This window comes from Polistes fuscatus, unplaced genomic scaffold (assembly GCF_010416935.1).
Source record: "Polistes fuscatus isolate 324 unplaced genomic scaffold, CU_Pfus_HIC Scaffold34, whole genome shotgun sequence".
Lineage (NCBI taxonomy): Eukaryota > Metazoa > Arthropoda > Insecta > Hymenoptera > Vespidae > Polistes > Polistes fuscatus.
In genome coordinates this window covers 136853-160415 of record NW_025113112.1, presented here as the reverse complement: position 1 = coordinate 160415, position 23563 = coordinate 136853, and the positions used below count along the sequence as shown (strand labels likewise).

General features: G+C 34.1%; 4 protein-coding genes and 1 long non-coding RNA gene across 5 annotated transcripts; 2 read left to right on the top strand and 3 right to left on the bottom strand.

Annotated features, from left to right (window-relative positions):
- Window positions 1-3179: 3179 nt before the first annotated feature.
- Window positions 3180-4833, bottom strand: LOC122520427. The gene is made up of 3 exons (XR_006304530.1): window positions 4739-4833; window positions 4117-4301; window positions 3180-3993 (listed from the first exon to the last, which is right to left on the bottom strand). It is a non-coding gene; the product is annotated as an uncharacterized LOC122520427 (long non-coding RNA).
- Window positions 4834-6740: 1907 nt separating this feature from the next.
- On the bottom strand, window positions 6741-7633 carry LOC122520430. Its single transcript, XM_043640509.1, has 2 exons — window positions 7493-7633; window positions 6741-7375 (listed from the first exon to the last, which is right to left on the bottom strand). The coding sequence occupies exon 2, from the start codon at window positions 7357-7359 to the stop codon at window positions 6751-6753; it is 609 nt and encodes a 202-aa protein (XP_043496444.1). The 5' UTR covers window positions 7360-7375; window positions 7493-7633; the 3' UTR covers window positions 6741-6750.
- A 3654-nt stretch (window positions 7634-11287) lies between these two features.
- Window positions 11288-11914, top strand: LOC122520417. Its single transcript, XM_043640502.1, has one exon. The coding sequence runs from the start codon at window positions 11288-11290 to the stop codon at window positions 11912-11914; it is 627 nt and encodes a 208-aa protein (XP_043496437.1).
- A 1189-nt stretch (window positions 11915-13103) lies between these two features.
- Window positions 13104-15237, bottom strand: LOC122520416. Its single transcript, XM_043640500.1, has 3 exons — window positions 14660-15237; window positions 13638-14479; window positions 13104-13585 (listed from the first exon to the last, which is right to left on the bottom strand). Exons 1-3 carry the CDS (start codon window positions 15235-15237, stop codon window positions 13104-13106), a joined length of 1902 nt encoding a protein of 633 aa, XP_043496435.1.
- A 17-nt stretch (window positions 15238-15254) lies between these two features.
- LOC122520415 (cell division cycle 5-like protein) lies at window positions 15255-18218 on the top strand (the record flags this gene model as incomplete). The annotated part of the gene is given in 2 exon segments (XM_043640499.1): window positions 15255-17243; window positions 17322-18218. Coding segments are annotated over 2 exon segments (2211 nt in total), but the record flags the coding sequence as incomplete, so codon positions are not given.
- Window positions 18219-23563: the final 5345 nt, after the last annotated feature.

The following is a 23563-nucleotide window of genomic DNA, read 5'->3' as shown; positions in this document are numbered from 1 at the left end:
TTGTCGCGTACTTTACAATAAAGGCGAAAACCCGACAAGTTTAATTTTCGAGCTTCTATTACCACTAGCTTAATCTGGCTTAAACTATACTAATAAAAGATCGGCCGTTTGCTAGAATCGTCGCTTGTCCATTGGACAAGCCATTCAGCGATAGTCATGCCTCTTGTGGATGTAAGACTAACTAAATACTATTCAATTGAACCTTGTGCCCTTAATTTCGCCATAAATAACATACAACTAACCTCTACGCCAAACATATCAAAATAATTTAGAAAAAAATTAATACAAAAAGTTAAATTACTAATTTTTCTCATTTTAAGTGAAACTTTTTAAGTGACAGTAACGAAGAAATTTTGTGAAACGACGTGAAAAGAGAGGGAGCATAGATATAATTGTCCAATAAGTCAAGCGTCATAAATTAAATAAACATCTCTCAAATTCGGATAATGTAGCCTGATGAGAACTTTTACTATCATCCGAATTCAGACGACGTAGCTATTAACGTGTTAATTGACAGAAAATCTGGAATTATTGTAATTTAATTTATTCAATCTACAATCAATCTCTTGTATTTGACAATTTATATCCGAACATAAAGCAGTTTCAGAGTTTCGAGAATTCATAGCTGAAATTGAATTAACAATCTTTTCCATAAATGCAACCATAGTATTACAGTCATGCAATTCATAATAATCGTTTTTATACATAGATATTATAAATTTTAATTGGCGTGATAGTAACTAAAATACAAATTTAATTAGATGGATTGATTTGTATGGGGTAAGAAATATAAATAAAAAGCAATTCAAACTTGGATTTTTACGAACGAAAAATGTAAAAATAATTCATCAGTTACTGATAACAAAAAATGTACAACATACTTGCATTGCAAGAAGTACATTCATTTTTTAAAAACCTTCAAGCTTTAGATAATGGGGAGAGAATTTAAAAGCAATAAAGTGTTAAGAATTTAATAAGAATTTAAAAACGATTTTTTAGTTATTTATTCAATTACTCACTCAGAAAGATAGAATATCAATTATTCTATTTCTCAAACATTTCAGCAAATGTGAAAAATCAAATACAAACCATAAGTTTTTAATAGAATCAAAGGGATGCGTACAACTAAATTTATGGTCTTCTATTCCAAACAGTTTCCACACTCTGCGGTTCCATTGCGCATCATCGCAAGTTATTCAATCAACATGAAATCCTGATTTTTCAAGTAACAGTACGCATTCTATAAGTAACTTAGGTTAAATTTCATTAGTCACTGCATTTTTATTTAAGATACGCAACAAAAGATAATAAGATATCCAACAACTTGTACCCAGCCACCTTGGAAAGACTGTAACATGAACACTAAATCGTGAGCAGCTCTAGTGTTCATTAAATGCTCTGCTCCTAATAAAAATATGTGCTTTCAAATTAACAATGCCATCCAATTATATACTCAACCTCAACCCTCCTATAACGCGGTACTCTCAGAACGCGGAGCTGAAAATGCGACAGCCCTCCTATAACGCGGTACTCTCAGAACGCAGTTTCCATATAACGCGAAGCTGAAAATGCGACAGCCCTCCTATAACACGATACTCTTACAGCGCGGTTTCCGTCAACAGCATCCCATAAGTTCCTTCCGCGTAGCCTAAGAATGTTTAGCCTATGTTTAGTTCGTTAGGGCCAGTTTCATATAGGTCCAGGCAATCGGATCGCGACATAGTAACTAGATATGTTTATATAAAGATTATCTCCGGCTTATCTGATAGCCGTCTACGACATCGGTTTTAGTCTTCTCAGAGCTCTTTCACAGTGTACACGTTTTGTTGGTGACCAAGTCTTTCTAAAAATTTTTCTGCACCGTCCGTTCGTTCAGCTTTTTGCTGCTTAATTTGTGGTTTATAATTGGACAACATTACACAATACTGTAAGTAATATTCTTCATTTGTTCTAATATAATAATAATAAAGTAATTATTAACCCTAGATTTGCATCATGTCAAACACGAAAGAAACAAGGAAAGGATTAAAAAGAAAGTTTATATCTCTTGAAGATAAAATCGAAATTCTAAATCGTTTAGAAGGTGGGGAAAATCTATCGTCGGTTGCAAAATCAACCAAGTTGAATGAATCTACAATTCGAACCCTAAAGAAAAATGCAGACAATATAAGGAAAACTGTGGCAGATGGCTGTCCGTTAGGTGCGAAACGTGTCACTCGCACACGAAATTCTAATATGGTTAAAATGGAACGGGCGTTAATGATCTGGTTGGAAGACTGTATAGCCAAAAAGATTCCTATCAGTGGAAATCTTATCAAGCAGAAAGCACTTAAAATCTATGAACATTTAAGGAATATTGGGCATTCTTCTGCAGAGCTAGAAAATCATTCGTTTGTCGCGAGTAAAGGGTGGTTTGAAAAACTAAAAAAAGGTACTCATTACACAATATTAAGTTTCAAGGAGAACAGGCCTCAGCAGATGCTGAGGCTGCCGAGAATTATAAGCTGGAATTAGCTAGAATTATCAATGAAGGAGGCTATTCACCTCATCAGATTTTTAACGCCGATGAGACGGCATTATATTAGAAAAAACTACCATCTAGGACCTTCATTTTGAAAAATCAAAGGCGTGCTCAGGGGTTTAAACCTTCAAAAGAACGTGTCACCCTTCATATGTGCAGCAATCTATCAGGGAGCCTGATGATAAAACCTATGATAATAAATCGTTCTTCAACTCCCTGTGTTATGAAAAACATTAATAAGACCGAATTGCCTGTATTCTGGCGATCTAATAAGAAAGCTTGGATGACCCAAGATGCACCCACCTCAAATCCATTGGTAAACGAAAATAAAGAAAACGAATGGGTGCCAAATGTCGATTTACAAGATGTGAAAAAAGGGCTAAATTTGGCTAAAGAATTAGAACTCCATTTCATTCAAACTGACCATTCAACGGTGCGTAGCGCAAAGTTTAAAAAGAGTTAAGAAATTGCTTAGCTCCCTATAGAGAGGTTTTAGTGGAGTTAGAAAAAAAAGCTACAATCGAAAACCAATGTGAAGATGAGCCAAGTGAGGAAGACATTTTGCCTATTAAAAGAAGACGATTAGGCGACTCATATTATCTGACAGCGAGGATGAGTGTTGAAAGATTAAATTTTACAAAAGTCTTTCTTGTTTTTGTTGGAAAACAGTTTTTCAGTTTAGTTTTGGTATCATTTCTTTATATAAACTCTTCAATTCAATAAAAATAATTTATAATTTATCTTGTCCTTATTGGTCTCCATATAACGCGGTACGAATAATGTGATTTGTACTAATTCTGCGTTTCTTGTAGCGCGGTTTCCATACAACGCGGTAGACGGTTTCCATAGAACGCGCTACGAATTAGCCTGGTTTGTACGGTTAAATCCGAGTTTCTTATAGCGCGGTTTCCATATAACGCGGTACGCACTCACCGCGTTATAGGAGGGTTGACTGTAGTACGTGAATTTAATTTAACCCCTTCACTTAAAGCTATTTTATCAATAAGACGTGTGCTTGATAGAAAATGTGTTGAAATTTTTTAAATGAATTTTATTCAAACATTATTGCAAAGTTTCAAAAAGTAATTATTTGAAAGCAAATGAAAAGTTGATAAAAAGAAAGACACTGGAGCAAATTTACAGAAGAGATAAAGCTAAAAGAGGAAGAGACAACAGCAATTCGATAGTTACATGAAGAATAATTTAGGAAACCGAAAACACTATTCAATTTTTGGATGTAAGAATTTAAAGTATCTTTGCAAGGAAGGGGTAAAATTTGTCTTTTTCCAAGTTGGTCATATACTGCGGGGCTTTTAATTCTAATTAGAAGACACTTATATACCCATTCTATATCATATCTTTGCTTTCTTAAAATTTGTAATCTTAGCGGAATCGAAACTGGCACGAACGACTTTTTGTTGGATTTCCAATAGGTCAGCTATTGCTTGCTCGAATTCTTTCACTTGTTACTTCTGCACATTTTAATTTTAGCTCATTAATTAATTAAAACAGTTCATTATTCTACATATTAAATACACTAATAAACTATTAATTCGAATAAACCATAAAAATACTATATACTACACTTTAATTACCTTTATTTGCAAACACGAGCATTTGCTTTTTTTGAACATTTATTTATATTTAAATTTTTGATACAATACTTAAAACGTTTTGTAACTGTCTTCTAAATGTCCAACAGGATTCAAATTGATATACTCCTTTATATTGTTATATTTTTTCATTTGGTAAAATTATATTAGTTTACGTTGTAGAAAATCTGTTAAAAAAGCATCTGACTTCAGAAATTGAGAAGTTTAAAATAAGAGAGACAAAACAAAAATAGTTTTTTTATAGGATTAATGTTTAAATATATAACAGAGAAAGAAATTATAAGATATAAACTTAACATTTTAAATGATAACATCACAGTTAAAAGCAGAAAAATATAATATTTTATGTTATTTTTATATTATTTATTTTTATATTATGTTATTTTACCTATTACTATCAAAAACTAATTCTATCACAAAAATGACTACTTTTCATCCGTTTTAATAAGTTCCAAAAATCACATCGATGCTTGAAAAATTAAAAGTAAAATCTCTAGATACGTTGGTTTTAATATTTGTTATCTATACGTCAGAAAACAATTTGCTCTTATTTGAATGTTAGTCATAATAAACAAAATAAATTTTAATTATACCAATAAGATACCTCGATTTTCAAAATTCGTTTTTCGTTAAAAAATTGAATTAATGAATACTTCGTCCGAGTTTTTTTCTCCATTTCTCACGTTACTTATTCACAGTCACTTTGAATAAAACGCGGTAGACGCGTGAGAGTGAGAGAGTAGGACGATTCTCTCTCTCTATCTTCCTAATTGCCACGTTTGTTGGTAGGAGAGAAGCGTCACGCTGCACATGCGCAAAACCTTCGGTATATCGTATGCGAGGGAAAGAGTAGAAACGACGTTCTGTCCTCCTCGCTCGTTAAGTATAGAGAGGGAGAATCGTTCCTACTCCCTCACTCTCACACCATAAGCGCGTCTATCGTATGCGAAGGAAAGAGAAAAGCGTAGTATGAAAGTTTAAGAGCTTTGTTTCTTGCATTTCAATTTTAAGTATTAATTAGAAGAAAGGAAAATTTAACCAAAAGTGTTTTACACAAGGAATAGTTATTCTAAAAATTGTAAAGTATTTAAAAAGTATGATATTAGTAGAAAATAAATAATATTTGAAGGGTGTTATAGATTTCAATGGACAAGAATTTCTTGAAATTAAAAATGATATGGAAAAAATGATGACTATTTGACACAACCGATAAGCTAGAGTTTTCAAATAGGCATAATAAAAGGGAATATATTTTAATTCGAATGGAAGAATAAGATTACATTTATTTGGATTAATTAGTTATTTCATTTATTATTTAATTTGATACTAAATTGATTATTTTTTACATTCAATTGAAACATATATAACTTTTTGTTGACATATTTGCCATTGTGCCTTAGCGAACAAATTCCAATCATAGCGTAGAACTTATTTTTTGCTTTACTTATCATAACAAATTTATAATACTGTACTTTCAATGGAAATCATTGTATCATAGATATCTAACACTTGTAACGAAACAGGTAAACGAATTCGTACAGAACGCCAAAATCACAACAGATGAATGGGAAAAACATTTCCCAGAGATGTACAAAAACAAGACGAAGGAGACTTACAACAGATGCGACGAAGAATAAGAGATGGCACTAAATGTCTACACTATCTCATCTGGAGAAGTACAAAGAACAATAGACAAACTAAAAAAACGTAAAACACAAGGAACAAACAGATGAGATAACAAACGACCTAATAAAATATGAGGAAAGTCCACAAACAGAGCATAACTACCCTTCTTTTTCTTATTATTATTATTATTATTATTATAATTATTATAACTTTTATTTTAACATAGATTATAGTTGATAAAGAAACCTGTTCCCACCCCCCCATCCCACTGCTTGATGACGAGTGATCAGCTTTTTTCGACGATCTTACATTCCTGAAAGAAAAAAGGCGATGTTCCCTGAGGGGTTTTCCTGAGCGGTGGCGCGAAAATAAAACAAGAAAAAAGAGGAGAATGCTTGATGACATATATAACGTGTCTCGTGAAATTGAAACGAAATTTGTCGAGATATAGGATGATACGACGATATTTTCGAAAAATCCTGGAAAGTCACTAAATTTTCTAAATCGATAGACGTACATGGGTATTGGTTGCAACGAAAACAATCATAATAGGTATATATCTTTCCGAAGCTATGGCGAATTTCCTACTCTTTCGATTTGACGATTATCATATAGACGTGTGTTCATGTACATACAAGTTTATAATCCACTAGAGAATCTCGATCGTTTTTATCGGTTTCGCTTATTTATCTTTCTATTCCATTTGTTTCTCACTCTATTTTTCTTGAAAATATATTTCAAAATCGATATGTATTTATCTATAGAAAGATCATTACCCATCAAACTGACCCCTCGGAAAAATAAAAATAACTCGTATATATTATCAAAAGTGTTGTTTAATTTTGGTATACAATGTTTTAAATAATACAATATAATACAATCAATATAAAGTTATATTTTATATAAAACAACTATAAAATTTTCTACATGAAAAATAAGTTAAAAGTTAAAAGGTAAAAAAAAAACAAAGGTAAAAAGTTAAAATAAAAGTTAATTGAGTACATTATAAACTATATCCGGATAAGGATAATGAATTCCCATGGCTTCGTATCTGTCATGGAGTTCCATTTCTTTTGCAATATCTAGCATTTCTTCCGCGTTTAATTCCTGCAGTTTCCATAATACAGATTGAATCAATTCATTTCTTAAACCGTTACAAAATTGTATTTTTATGGCAGCCTCTCTAAGACGTCCAAAATTACAATTATTGCACATAATTTCAAGCGTGTAAAGAAAACTTGATGTCGATTCGTTCTCTCTTTGCTTTCGGTTTCTGAACGTTCTTCTATACAACTCGTATACCGGAACTTCTTTGAAAGTATCTTGTAATATATGTGCAAGATCTTTGTACGAGGAATTACTTAGTTCTGTAAGACTTAATCCTGTTTCTTTCTCGACGTCGGTTAAAACATGAGGTTCAATCAGTTTTAATAGGAAAGATACTTTCATGTCATCCGGTAGCTCAATTCTACGCGTGGTTCTATTAAATTTTTGCTCCCAACAAATAAATTCATTGTTACTTGGATCGAACTTAGCAATTAGTTTAATAGCTTTAGATACGAAGTATTCCAAATCTTCTTTGACAGTGGTATCCTTCATTTTGTCGAATATATTTCTAAAACAAATTGAAAATTATTCGTTAGATCTTTTGTTTCACTTTCAGCAACGAACACTATGTCCTTATCTCGTACGTAAGATAGAGATTTTTCGTGTAATTATTAAAATACCTTACCTCGTTGATTAAGAAAAATAAGAACACGAGCACGAGCACGAGCACGAGGAAGTTGCACGTTGGATGATTCTTCGTTAAACGAAGAAACGAATTTGATGTATCACTTAGGATTCCCAAATGAAAATCGATGGAGCTCGAACAACTCAACTCGACAACTTAAACTTGAACAAGGCAAGAACGTTTCTTGGCAAGAACGACTATTAGCTTCGATGGGCAAGACAGTAATAAGGAAAAACTTTTTGGGAAGTGGTTTTTATAGGGTTCCAGGTTCAGGAGGTATCAGGAGAGGGGTTAAAAATTGAATGAATTTTGAATTCATGGTGGTGGAAACCTTGACCAAAACAATATGCGCCATTGTAAAAAAGGGAAAGTTTTACGGGAAAGTTCCTAATTGTTGATCCTGCACGTGCAGGGCACATGCATTGGTGAAGGAAGAATAGGAAGAATAAGGAAGCAAAAGGTTTCTGTTTTTTCTGTCCTTTACTGTAAAAAGTATCGAAAAGGGACAAAACCAATTGTTGGTCTTCCTTTTGTCGCTATTGATAATTACGATTGAAAGAAAATTAAATGATATTTTAATCCTCAGGTATGAACTTTTTAATTCAGGAAGAGGAGAAACACAAAGAATAATTTCCCTTTAGGAGGGTTTACCACCGTGCAAGAGTACTTCCAAATTTGTCAAGCTAAAGATTTTGTTGATTTTTCAAAGAAAAATTTTTCTTACTTTTGGAATGTCTGTTTGAAAGGAAATGGAAATATAAGAGTAACCTTGAAATATCAATGTGTTCATTTATTTTAGGATACAATGAACGTATCCAAATGTTTTGTAATCTTTCATTTTCTCTATCGAAATGATCGAAAGATAAATTCGAGTATGATTTTTCTTTTGATTTTAAGATTTCTCTAACACACGTGCAGAGGGTGACTCGTAATAGTAATAATACTCGTAATAGTAATACACGAATAATCTAGCTTCGTAGATTTTCTTTTCTACTAAATTTCTATGACTACGACGCAATAAGCTTTTTCTCGAGAACTAACGTTGGGATACTCGTACGAAAGTCACGATAGAACGTAACGTGGACAAGTAGATTCTAACGATACCATGGAAGCAAAAATTTCAGAATAGCTTCCGGCTATTTTCATGTGTATGTAAATATAAAAATATCGTGTAACATTATGAAAATAAAAGTAATCGATAAAATTCCGTTCTTCTTTGTATTATTCATAGAACAAATTTACCAAAATTTTACCATTTATTCTTTTTTTTTCATTGATTTAATGAATTTAATGTATTATTAGTATTATTAGTCTATTGTTAGTTTAGTAGTCAACATATGTTCATTATAAATCAATTCGTTGTTTCAATATCGTATTAGTACTGTATTAGATATCTCTTCAAATATTGAATTTGGGAGAAACTTTTTCGTATTTTCCCGATAGGAAGTTTTGCTATCGCATAATTCTGGTAATATTAATCGGATCTGGTAATAAATGAATGAATTTGAAAGGTGACATAGCATAAAGTAATTAACTTCAAAAATAAAAAACAAAAAAGTTGTGTTATTCATTTATTAGATAAAAAGTTATTGTCACTTGAAAATGAGTGAATATAAAGAAGAAATTCGATCTTTCTTGAAATTTTTGTACAAAAAGAAAAAACTGATGCAGTTACTGACATGATGCTGTTTTTTTTCTGTTTTTTACAAAACAACAAAGCACAGCTAATTACTATAACTAAGGTCAGAGTGAAGGTGTGAGGGCAAAGCCCTCCTAGTTTTCATAGGGACCAGAGATTCTGTCGTGGAGGGGATTGTCCTTTCTCCACCCTTTTGGCGCAAGCCAACCCAAGCCTTCCTGATGCACCACAGCTTCTAGAACATTCTTGTGAAGGCTCACATATTTTCATTAACATTACGTAGATAATTAATACAGTTTCTTAAAATCTAAGTCTTATTTAATATTTCCTTTACATATTTCCATCGTTTATCCTTATAACATGCAGTCATTTTCCTTCCTATAACATTCGAATCTTATTTAATTAGTTTCGACGATATTCATATAATAATCCTTTTTTAATTATTCATTAATAATATTTCTATAATTCCTTTTTCATTTATTCTTTCGTCGTACGAGTATACATAGAGGATTCGTATTTCAGCAATTGTTTTAGTATTTCTGAGTTTCGAGGATTCAAGTCTAAACTATTTGAGGATCTTCCATATTTTTCCATTAAAATCATTCGAGAAAGTTCTACGCATTTCTTTTAGTTCATAATTGTTTAAGTTTAGTCTATCGGTCGGGTGACGATTAGTTTTAGTTTAATATTTGTAAACGCTTATGCAGGTTCGTGCGCGTTGGCGCCTGCACTAGTGTGAGTGCGTGCGGATGTTTGATTAAGCATCGATATTCTTAAGATTAAATGTGAAGAACATAGGCTGTATGCGTCACCCATGGAGGGGGGCCGATGCTCCGTTGTTTGACGGAAAAGTATAAAAAGGCAGTCGGACAAGAGGAGAGGAGTTAGTTAGTTCAGTTTGTCGGCTTTATGAAATATTATGTTCTGGGGAGTTTACATATTTATGTCTTTCATGGCGAGGATTCTAACAGAGATTTCTTTATTAAGTGAATGGCAATGTATTCATGGCGACAATGGGGTCCCGGAGACAATAGGAGAAAGTTGGTCCTTTCGATCTTAGATTTCACGTTCTCCGATCCTCCTGGCAACGCGGCCTACGGTATTTTATGATTAGCACGTGTTTACGAACAAGGGTTGATGGTAGGGGGCAGGCACATGGCTTATCGAATTTTTGGGCATTTTCCAATGATTTATCGTGGTTGCTTTTGTATCGTTAGAAGACATATGTTTTAATAAAATCAACTAGGTTTCGAGAACAATTGTTACGTGCATTTTATAAATTGGTTATGATAAGTTAATCCCTTATCAATACTACTGTTGTAATTGTTTTCGGTACTTACTACTGAAAATGGTTCGGTTGAAATTTATATAAATCACTGTAATAATGTTAATATTATTCTACTGTGAAAAAATTGAAGAAGATATGCGTGGCGGGACGTCACAATATTGTATAAGTATATAAAACAGATTTGAAAAAAGAAAGTAAAGTAATAACTTTTATTAAGATTCGATTTAAATATATAAGACAATTTTAGATCACGTTCGAGTTCTGGTATCGATAATATTCAACAAAAAAAAATCATTGAACCAAAGTCGAACTTTTTTATCAATCGATAAACACTTCGTGATAAAACTTTTAGCGAGGATTGTTAAATCATTTATTACGTATTGTTACGTAAAAATAACAGAGAAATATGTTATCTAATTTTAGTAACGGAGTAAAGAAGATTTTATAGAAAGAACAATTAATTAGGAAGCTAACCAATTAATTAGTATATCCAAATAATATTAATATACATAGACACGTATGGCAGAAGAAGGACAGATAGATAGAATTAAGATTTCCATAAACTTGAGCTGTATCTTGGAAGTTGGTATGTGTACCAATATATATATACTCTAACATTTGATTTTAAAATCAAGTTTACTGTGCTATTATATTTCTTTCCGGATATTTCATTTATCTTCTTTAAGAACAGCCTTGCGTATACACAATGTCATGAAGTTTATTTCACGTAAAGAGTAACTTTATTTTTTATTATTTTACACGAACATATTATAATATACATAATATATATATAATATATATATATATATATAATAACACGAACATATTCCCCCTCTTTTCTCTTTAACCTTCCGCCTTTGTCGTGAAAATGCCTCGTTCGACTAAATCGCGTAGTGAGGTCGAACGCGTTACATTGAGATACAGTCATATTAAAAGGAGAATCGAACAAGTTAAAAAATTATTAAGTGAAGTAGATCGCGCAAATCCGCTTGATATTAAAAAATTAAAGGTTAGAATCATCGAACTCGATAAAGATATAGTGATACTGAAGGAAATATTAGAAGCGCCGCCTGAAAATATCGAACAAGCATTATTTGAGGAGATTAACTCAAATTTAGAAATCGCTTTCGAGATCAAAGCCGAAGCCGAGTTAGTAGTAGAAAGATTCGAAACAATAAGCGTCCAAAGTACAAATTCAGCGGCCGCGAGTTTGACTTCTCATACGGGCATAGTGACTAACAATCCGTCCATAGAAAATAATTATAGGATACCAGCGGTGCAGTTGCCTCGGTTCGACGGGCAACACGAAGAATGGCCGAGTTTTGTGGACGCGTTCCAATCGGTGATAGGAAAGAATTCCGAACTTCGGGATATACAAAAGTTTAGCTATCTAAAATCATGTTTATCGGGACCGGCCGCAGAGAAGATACGTACGCTCGAAATTACCGCAGATAATTATCCCATAGCGTGGAAGAATTTAATAAATAAATTTTGATCCTTAAGAGCTTTAAAAATAAGTTACTTTATACTCTTTTTATCGAGGTTTTAGGTAGAGTTCTTCTTTCTCCTAGGAAATTTAGAGAAGAAAGGTGTTGTCTAACCTTCTATCGACCATCAAGGATATTTTATCTCATACACCGAATGAGTGTGAGGTAAAAGGCAGGTACGCCTGCCTGTTGCGGCTTTGTTCGGTGAAGTTAGAAGTTGGCAATGAAAACGAAGCAACTCGTCGAAATTGGTTATACACGAATTAAAGGGCCAATTACCGAAAAGCTAGATAACGTAGCTGTCGATGCATATGATTGGACTAATAGAAATGGTGGGAGAACGCGTGCTAGAAGAACGAAAGCGCCCTGCAAGGAGCTCGCTGCGCTCCTTTGTTACACCGTAACTAGGATGTTTCTTTGTCGCTATATCTCGGCACGCGTCGATACGGCTCGAAACGTCCAGATGATTTTCATTCACTCGCTTGCGTAGGATTACGCAACATAGTGAGAGAAAGAGAATTTCTCAATAGGAGAAGAATGTATGCTGGGCCGCAAAAGAGACTAGCTCCTAGGCGGCCCCCCCGGGCGAGGCTCCGGGCAGCTTTGGCGGCGCCTGGCCCGGTCTAGCGCGTCGCTTCCCCCGAGATGAGTGTTGCATGCGGATGCATGGGATGCGTGAACCCGACCAGTGCATCTTGGGATGGATGGTCGGGTTTGTACATATACATATATAGGTAGAGTAAGTTGCGCCTCCGGAAGACCGTGAGGCGCAGTAGTTAGTTAGTTTTAAGGTGTGAGTGTTTTGTATGAATGAAGAGAGCATGGCAAAACACCGGCCAGGCTCATCGGGATGGGAGAGTGGGTGTGTTTTTGTGACATATATCACGGATCCGCCTCTCCCATCCAGCGAATGAATGATTTGCACCAGGTGGGTTTTTTAGTCGGTAGAAATCCGATACTCCCTTGGGTACCGGGCCCAGGGGGCCTTTTGAAGGTCTTTCCCCCTGACGAAAAAAAAAAAAAGGATTACGCAACATACCGCCCCCCTTGAACGGGCACCGATCAACACGCTACACACACACTTACATATACATTATCAAATGCATACATTCAAATACATACATTCACATAACAAGATATTACAGATGTATTAAACATAAATAATAATTACTTCTACTAAATCTCAATTCAAAATTTTTATGCATCGTACAGCAAAGGAGAAAGACGTTTCATACCGCGTTTTAAAAGACCGTTGGTGGTTTTCACAGTTACCACGCGTGCTATACCGTCGGAACCTTTATGTACTTCCGTAACGCGTTCTAAAGGCCATTTAAGAGGTGGGGAGTTATCTTCGCGGAGAATGACTAAAGTACCCGGGCTTATGTCGTCGGTTGTACCTCTGTGCCACTTTTTTCTAACTGTCTGTTCATTTAAATATTCCTTGTTCCAACGATTCCAAAAATGTTGTTTCATCTGCTGGACATGTTGCCATTGTGATAGACGTCCAGATGGTATATCCCGATAATCATCTTCTGGTAAACTCGTCAATGATTCACCAATTAAAAAATGGCCAGGTGTGAGAGCACGAAGATCATTTGGATCATTAGACAGGGGAGTGATAGGACGGGAATTAAGGATTGCCTCTATTTCTAAAACATAAGTTAATAACGCTTCGTACCCTAATAAAGTATCGCCGATAATTCGTACTAAATGATGCTTAAATGATTTTACCGCCGCTTCCCACAGACCTCCGAAATGATGGGATAAAATGCCACTTTATTCCTTCGTTTGCTAAACTTCGCGATACACGGGCCTCCAATTCGTTCGCGGAACCTACAAAATTTGTCGCATTGTCAGAATATATGTCCGAACATTTACCACGACGTGCCATAAATCTATGTAAGGCTGCTAAAAAGGCTTCAGTTGTTAAATCGCTCACGAGTTCTAGATGTACGGCCTTAGTGCTAAAGCAAACGAATACTGCTACGTATATCTTAACGCGACCACGATTCCGATGTTGCTTTTCCTTTATAAATAACGGTCCACAAAAATCTACGCCGGTATGGAGAAATGGACGATTTTGTAATAGACGATTCGCTGGTAAATCACTCATTGGATATTGAGGCGTGGTGGGTTTTAACCGCCGACACATGATACACTTATATATTACTCTTTTTACGCTAGTTCGCCCGTTTATTGGCCAAAACGATTCGCGAATAGCATTCAATGTGGCTTGCGTACCACCGTGACCTATCTGAAAATGTTTTTCACGTATTATCGCGTTCGTAATCGCATGATCCTTGGGCAGCAATGCCGGATGTCTTCGTTCGTATGGCAAATTACTTTTGGCTAATCTACCTCCTACTCTTATTATTCCCAGACTATCAATAAAAGGGTTAAGTACAGAAAACGACGCGCAAACCTCTTTCTTAGATTTGATACGTTCGATGATCTCGGAGAATGCTTCTTTTTGCACATATTTAATAGCAATTGATTCTGCGTCCTTTAATTCGTCTACCGTTAATTCGCCTATTATCCTTTTTTCTTTTGTATTGCGCGAGTTGCGTGCGAACCTAACGCAATAAGCTATTACCCGTTTTAACTTTATGAATGAAGAATACCGCGTAAATAAATTAAATGGAGTGTTCAATATCGCGTGCGTTGCAATCCTTCTTATTTCTGGAATTTCGATTGGTTATAATCGACTATGTGGCCAATTTGATTCCGGTTTAACGAGCCACGCCGGTCCTGACTTCCATATTTTATTTTCACGAAGTTCAGTGGGGGTAACGCCTCGAGATATTAAATCCGCGGGGTTATGTTCGGATGGTACATGTCGCCACAGCTCGCGGGCTGTGTTTTCCTGAATTTCAGCTACGCGATGTGACAAAAAAGTTTTTAAGGTGTGCGGCAGAGTGTTAATCCAATGTAATACTATTGCCGAATCTGACCAAAATATTGTACGACGAATGTTACTTCTACGTAGAGCGTTCTTTGTGGCCTTAAACAATCGCGAGAGTACTAATGCGCCGCAAAGTTCTAAACGCGGGAGAGATTGTGTTTTCAGCGGAGCTACCCTTGATTTTGCGCAAAGTAACGATACTCGGGGATTCTTTCCCATGGTTTTCACGTATATACACGCGCCGTAAGCCTTTTCGCTCGCATCGCAGAAACCGTGCATTTCTATTTCTTTTCCGTTGCCCGCGACGTTTCGCGTGAATCTTATCTTCTCGAGCGTGGGGAGGTTTCGTCGAAAAGTTTGCCACATCTCGTTCATATCGGCTGGGACTTCTTCGTCCCACGATGATTTTAATTGCCATAAACCTTGCATTACGATTTTGGCGGTGATTACTACCGGTACTACGTTGGTTTGAATGGTTAGATCCGAGTATTAAAAAAACAGAATGGAGCAGAGAAGAAGATGAAAAGCTTTTACATTTAGCCAAACTCATGCCAACGCAGTGGAGAACTATAGCTCCTATTGTAGGACGTACAGCAGCACAATGCTTAGAAAGGTACGAATATTTATTAGACCAAGCACAAAAAAAAGAGGAAGGAGACGATGCAGCTGATGATCCTCGTAAACTAAAGCCGGGTGAAATAGATCCTAATCCTGAGACAAAACCTGCCAGGCCTGATCCTAAAGACATGGACGAGGATGAATTGGAAATGTTGTCCGAGGCTCGTGCAAGACTCGCTAATACTCAAGGGAAAAAAGCTAAACGAAAAGCTCGCGAAAAACAATTAGAAGAAGCACGCAGGCTTGCAGCTTTACAAAAGCGTAGGGAATTACGCGCTGCTGGGATAACAGTGTCGCAAAAGAATAAGCGCAAGCGTGGACTTAATTATAATTCTGAAATACCTTTTGAAAAACGTCCTGCTCCAGGATTTTATGATACTTCTAAGGAACATATAGATCCACTTGCAATAGATTTTTCTAAAATGAGACAACAACAATTAGATGGAGATCATAAACAGGAAAAGGAAGAAATGGAACGTAGGAAAGATAAGCAAAAACTGAAGCAGCGGAAAGAAAATGATATTCCAATGGGAATGCTTAATAATGAAGAACCAGTGAAGAAAAGAAGTAAACTTGTTTTACCTGAACCACAGATTTCTGATCAAGAGTTACAACAAGTGGTTAAACTTGGACGTGCATCAGAGGTTGCACGTGAAGTTGCTACCGAAAGTGGAATTACATTATCGGATAGTTTATTAGCTGATTATTCTCTTCCAACAAATGTTGCTGTAACTCCCAGAACTCCAGCTGCGCAAGATAAAATTCTTCAAGAAGCTCAAAATGTTATGGCTCTGACACATGTTGATACTCCATTGAAAGGTGGCTTAAACACACCGTTAAATAATTCTGATTTTTCTGGCATTGTACCTGTAACAAATGCTATTGCAACTCCAAATACTATTCTAGCAACTCCTTTCCGTTCTCAGCGTAGCGACGGAACACCCTTGAATTCGTTTAATACACCAGCATCTTCGCGACTGCAAAATGGAGTTTTGGCAACACCAATTCGTGATAAACTTAGCATTAATCCTGATGATGGTATTTCTGGGTCAGAAACACCAGTGATACAGAAACAAGCTAAAGAACAATTACGTGCAGGCTTAATAGCATTGCCAACACCACGTAACGATTACGAAATAGTTGTTCCTGATGATGAAACTATAGATGAAAATACCTCTACTCTTGCAAATGACATAATTGAAGATCAAGCTGATATAGATGTTAGACAACAACAAGAATTGCTGGAACAAAAGAAAAGGGAATTAGCTCGTAGATCACAAGTTATACAACGGGATTTGCCAAGGCCAGTTGACGTTAACATGAATATTTTAAGGCCTTTCATGGATACTCCACTAACGGATATGCAACGAGCAGAAGAGCTAATTAAAAGGGAAATGATTACAATGATGCAATATGATGCGCTTCAAAATCCTATGCAACAGAATAGAAAGAGTGCTTCCAACTCTTTAGCTCAAGCACAAGCATATCTCGAACAACATCCTTATATGAATTTTGAGGAAGAGGAATTGGATGCAGCGAAAAAATTACTCACCGATGAAATGAATGTTGTTAAAGATGGTATGGCGCATGGAGATTTAAGTTTAGATGCATATACAACAGTGTGGGAAGAGTGTTTATCGCAGATATTATATTAGGAAACACAAAAGCGGTATACAAGAACAACCTTAGCCTCCAAAAAAGATAGAGTAGAAGCTTGCGAAAGAAAATTAGAAGAAAATCGGATGCATATGACTGGTGAAGCTAAAAAAGCTGCTAGAATGGAAAAAAAATTGAAAATTTTAACAGGAGGCTATCAGGTAATTATTTAATATATATAGTTAAATATATAGTTAAATATTGACATTAGTTGTAATCTTAACATGACTTTTTTTTAGACCAGAGCACAAGTCTTAATCAAACAATTACACGATTTGTACGAACAAATAGAACAAGCCCATTTGGAACTTTCAACATTTAAATTTTTACAAAATCAAGAGGAAGCAGCAGTTCCGAGGAGAGTCAATGCTCTTATTGAAGATGTTAATAGACAAACTGAACGTGAACGTATATTACAAATGCGATATGCACAATTGCAAGATAAACTTCAGCAATGTTAATATTATATAGCAAATGTTAACAATTGTATTAATCTTTAAACATAATATTTTGAAATTTATATGTGATATAAGTATGCTTAAAACTTTGCTAACCTAAGCATGAAAGATTATTGTATAGATGTTGCGTATGTGGATAGTTGTATGTTGACATTATCATATTATAATATGTATATATTTTACTATGTATAAATTATTGAAAAAAATAATACTGAAAAAGAGAGAGAAAGAAAGACAATTCAAAACAATGAACCCATAATTATTGAAAATTTGTTAAATTATTAATATCTACTTCTAAATATCAGGGCATTTTTGAAAAGTAATTTTTTCAAAAATAGTTAAGATAAAATATTTAAAAAATCTGATTTTATTAGCCTAATTTTATTAATTACGTGTTAAAACTATTGTATACTTTATAATTTTAACTGTCTCTTTAACTCTCATTTATGAGTTTGAGTGGTTCATTCCCTTTATAATCGTTTAACAAAAATCCTTATAATCTATCTGCATTAATTATCAATGCTATCTTCGTGAACATAAGATTAGGCTAATAAATAAATATGTACAATATGTATTGAACAATACCATAAAACTATAATAAGAAATAAACAATGAACAAAACCATAAAACTGTTTAAACAATATACTTAACACTCTAATAAAGGCACATCAAATCTTACAGAGGCTGTCCTACTTCACTCTGCTATCTATTTTTCTCTCCTCTCCCTCTCCTTCTTAATTCTCTATCCTTTCTTCTCTCTTCCAGCTCTCTCATTCACTTTTCCCCTCTAAAATTCAACAGATTCTCTCCCCTACGCTTTACTCCGCCTTTCCAACTTTTCTCACCAATCTAGCACATGCTTCCACGACTCCACTTATCTTACACATACTGAACAGTCTTTTCTGCTCATTCATCCAATACCTACGCTCACTCATACCTTCACCCATCTTGAAACATATAACCCTGTTGTATTTGTTCTCCTTTTTTACCTTATTCAAATATTTCAATACAAATATACAGATACAAATCATCATTGATACTTAAATTTTTCGAAAGTACACCTCCTATTTTCATTTGGTCATTTTGTATTCAACCTTTCTTCTGTTTTTTCGATAATAATTGTAAAGTTTTTTTGAATAAGACTCTTACAAAGAGTCGATCAGTGAGTCACATCTTATTGTAAGTATGTTTTCCTTTTTTTTTCTAATTTCTTTTTTTCCTTATTATGAATTTAACCTAATAAATTTTTTTCTTTTTTTATTTTTTCTAGAGTATTTTATATTAATTTTATAGGGAATATAATTAAACAAAAAAAGTGCATTTTTATAATATTATAGGGCGTGTGAATTTTTTTTGCTAACGTTATAAATTTAATTCAAAAATCAACATTACTACGCAAGTGATAGAATTAATAATTATAAATTAAATAATATATAATAAATAACAAAAAATAATTTTTTGTTGAAAAATGTATCAAAAACCATGCATATTAATTGTAAATATGAAAGATACAAATGCAATTACTAATATTTAAAAATGTATTCTGTTATTCTGTTACAATGAAGATCAGCGTGATGTTAGGTCATATTATACTGACTGGCTCCTTAACCGACTTTGAAAACATACTTTGCCCTTGCCCCTTTGCCCATTCACGCACAGTCGAGATAAGATATAGATATCGGTAACATCAGAGACACACACATTATTGTTGACTACTACACTACTACAGTTAAAGGAATACGTATCTATATGAAATTTCAATCCGCGTTTTTTCACAAACGGCTGAATATATACGCTACGTTTAAAAGCACAATGAATATTCTCATAGAGTACTACAAGTGTCAAAATTTGAACAAAATCTGAGATGTGACCCACTAACCGTCTCTTTGTTAGTAATAAAAGAAAAAAAGAGAAGATATATATTATATATATATTTAAAGATACAATTTGATAGGATAAACTCGTAATTGTCTACAATTGACCAAATTACTAATTAAGTATTTTCGTGTTTTATGTTAATTTTAACGTTTTTTTTTAACGAAATTATCTCTTACAAAGTCGTATTTAGCTCTTTGTGTTATTCGTCGTACTTCTAACAAAATCTTTCGTCGTACAAAATACATTCTTTATAGTTTATCAAAACAATACATACAGTGCGCTCGCCTTTCGTTACACATACGCATTAATACCCCCTATCGTCATTCGTCATTTCTTTGTAATGTCTTTTTTCTTAATTTTTCCTTTCTTTTGAATCCCCACTTCGCAACCTCGCGGATGGCAATTGATCGTATGATCTCCTTGCTTTCGGTCACGTACGCCACAAGCACGCATCCGACACACACACATCCAGTCTCATGCACTCATACTCACACCATCACCCACGACAAAAGAAACAACATTTTCTTTAACTTTCCCTATAAGGAAATCGTCCGTAGTTATTCTCGAAACATCTATACGCACACTTCTAATAGTAATTACTTTTCGTAATTTACGTCTTAATTTTCTTTTCTTTCACTCGAGACAGGAAATACTGCTTTCTTGTTCACTTCGAATTTCTCTTATCCTTGCAATAGTAAATCTTTGTAAATTTTCTTTAAAAATAAAGAAAAAAATTCCAGAAAAAACGCAAGATTCATTCTGAAAGTTGGACTAAAATTAAAAGTGTTCCTTTGACTCGTCGAAGAAAGACTCGTAGCGTTGCGCTATCTAAATTTCTAAATTTCTAAATTTTCACTTTCTTATATCCATAAGCAGAGAAAGGATTTAAACGATCAAAATCTAGGATTTTTCAATTCTATATAGCCTATGTAACATGTAGCTTCGCCTAATACAATTAATGACTGATTATAAAATAAATAACATTATGTTAATTTAAGCGTACCAAATTGTTGTTGTTTTTCAAGCAAACATCTTATTATCACTTTAACCTAGTAGGTAACCTATTAGGTAACCTAGTAGGTAATGTGCAGATTATCTAGGTAATTAGCAGATTACCTGGATAATTTCTTCTTCTTCTTCATCTTCTTCTTATTAGGACTACGTCCTGTTATATTAGTTATATATATTCTTTTTAGGCCGTTTGTTGTTTCTGCGACGATAATGTCCAGCTTTCGTGCCACCTTTTGCGAAGTCTTCCAGGTGGTCTCGTTGTCCCTATTTTCCCTATTTTTGCCACATTCGGCAGCCTACTGTCGTCCATCCCGTCTACATGGTCTCGCCACTCTCTTCTCCTCCTTCTTATTCACCTTATCACGTTTTGGGTCTCAAATTCTTTTCTTATTTCTTTGTTACCTTCTTACTTTTTTAATACCGTTTAAAAATTCTTATTATTACTTTTCTAAACATAAAACTGAATTTTTACTTATCTTACCAAGGATTTGAAAACCGACAAAATTTTAGAAACCCAAGTCTATAATTTGAAATAATATTATATTACATGAAGTGCAAAGCCTATTATAAATCAAAATTTTTAAATCACTAATATTTTAATTGAAATCGGGTATGGCAACTAAAATAAAATAAATGTTGTCATAAAGAAAATATATATTTAGAGACTCGAAATTTTTATAAAAATTCTTTCTATTCATTTTTTTCTATAAAAACTTCAAAAGCATTTATACCAAGGCTGCTATCTGGATATTTTATTATTTACTATTATTATTATTCAAAAAAAATAATGGCAAACATTTATGACGGTCTTAAAGTTATGGCAGACACTTTTGAAAGTGCCAAAAGAAATAAAATTTCAAATGTATTTTAATTTGAAATTAAAAATTGTGAATTTAATACGTTATTTATTATAGTATTAGGAGCCTACATTTTATACGGTAGACATTTTCTCCGGTAATAACATCCCGGCAGACAGCAAAACCTTATCTACAAACTGTACAATTCGTAAAGATCGTATTTTCGCCTTTTTCAAAGAAAAACTAAAATGTACCGAATTTTCTCTCTTGACTTCCATTTTTAACACCCTGTAACTCACAACTGAATGGACCAAACAAAAATCAGCAAAAGAATTTTTTTAGTATGCAATGTCACCTTTCCAAAGAGCATAAATCTGAAATTGTGCTTGATCTATACTTTACAAGATATCGATTACTAAGCCACCCATCGAAAAAATAATGGATTTCTTTTTCCCCAACCTAATAATATAATTGAAATTTGCATTTGTATTTTTTATTTGTTTAAAGCGAAACACGAATTTAATAAAAGAAAATAATAGTTGTTTACACAACTAAGAAATAATATATTTTCCTATCTAAAACAAATATTCTGTTGTTCTATTCATCGATGTCATTTTCGGAATCATTTCCATCATACGATAGATTTTCATCATTCACTGAATCGGTTTCTTTAACACGTTGAGTGGTACGCGACTCTTTAAAGAAATCCTCGTCAAGCCACGTGCGTTACTTATGTTAGAATTGAAAAAACAATTGTATTATAAGCGAAAAGTTCAGTGTTATTCATCAGTGACTGACGTGGAACTCAACGTTTTAAAAATGAAATTCAAATTTGTAAATTGAACCAGTAATATTTAAAATAAAATAAATTTATTACAATTAACATATTGCTTGCGGGAAACGTATTTTTACGTTTTTCGTAGATTGTAAAAACACGTATTTATATTTCTAGGCAATGCTTTGCATTTGACCAAACTTACGCGAGATTCACGATAAAATGCCCACTACATACGTAAATCCACGGTTAAGTTACTCGCATGCACTGAGATAAAAAAGAAAAAAAAAGAAAAAGAAAAAAAATTAAATAAAACTTCACAAAATTATGAATTTAATGACGCTCACTATATACGATGCTTCTATGCCAACGTTCAAAAATACATTAAAAATATTTGACAAAAAATCGTAACTAAAACGGTCCGCAAAAAAAAGGAGATTAGTCGAGTGAATACAATAATACTGTATCCTTGAAAGTAGAAGAATAAAAAATATCTCTTTAGTCTCTATATAGTACTGTGACGTCCCGCCACGCGTAAAATTTCTTAACATTGTTATTTTCTTTTGTAATACATTTTCCATTATACAACATATCGGGAAACCCCCACTCCCTTTTTCCTGCACGTGTACGACCCATTTGTCCTCTACGGCGGTACACGTGCTCAGCAAGTGCACTCTCCGCCGTTGTGATGTGCTTGCGAGATTGTGCAAACAAACCCCCACCAGGAAGAGATGCGGATGTACGTGTACAAGAACAAAACCGACGCCGTTGCAAACGACAATAACGGAACCATTGCTAGGAAATGGACATCCTGTGACGGAACAAAGCGGGATTGCGGGCTGCCGCTAGATGGATCGTACACGTGTAGCAATCCGCCATTGCGGATGCTCGCAGATTTTGTTTGAGATGACGAAATGAGTGGAAAACAAAACCCCTATCAGGATAGATACAAAGGATAAAGAGCCTCTTTTTGGCCCCGCGCTCTCTTATCGAAAAATCATTTATCGAAAAAACTCTTACCGGAAAAGCTCTTCTTATTAAAAGTGTCTCTCAAAAGCCTTATATTCCGTAGTTTTATATATTTCAAAGTTTATTCATTTCTCCTCAGAAGCATTTATTTTATTATTTCCTTCATCATTTTTTATTATTCGAATATTACTAATTATAAGCTTGTATTTGGAAGTTTGTGTGTGTATGTAAGCGTGCTGCTCGTTTTAAGGACTTATTCTATAAGTAATAGTTTCTTTTTATATAAAATATCTTTTGAACCAGAGCATCGGTAAACGAGAATTGGCATTCACCTCTAATAAATCTTTTCGTTTCATTCCTTATTCCTTTAATAATTTACTCATATTCCAAATTTTATTCGCCATTTTTATTATTATTAAATCATCGAGAAAGACGAGCCTGTCTGGTCCCGGCTATACTCGGTGTACGCAGAGTGGCCAAAATAGGCTTTGTTTGTTACATTTTAACGTTTCGCGTCTCCGGACGTAACAGTACAGTACTCATATACATACGAATATTACGGAAAATGTTTGCTGTAATAAGTGTAGACAAAA

Bases quoted from the DNA above. Each gene is read 5' to 3' on its own strand.
- LOC122520416 (XM_043640500.1), bottom strand. From the start codon at position 15,237: ATGCAAGGTTTATGGCAATTAAAATCATCGTGGGACGAAGAAGTCCCA. The intron at 14,480-14,659 runs GTCAGGACCGGC...TTATTGCGTTAG, and splicing joins CGTGAAAATAAAATATGGAA to GTTCGCACGCAACTCGCGCA. The intron at 13,586-13,637 runs GTAAAATCATTT...ATACTTTATTAG, and splicing joins GAGGTCTGTGGGAAGCGGCG to GGTACGAAGCGTTATTAACT.
- LOC122520430 (XM_043640509.1), bottom strand. From the start codon at position 7,359: ATGAAGGATACCACTGTCAAAGAAGATTTGGAATACTTCGTATCTAAA.
- LOC122520417 (XM_043640502.1), top strand. From the start codon at position 11,288: ATGCCTCGTTCGACTAAATCGCGTAGTGAGGTCGAACGCGTTACATTG.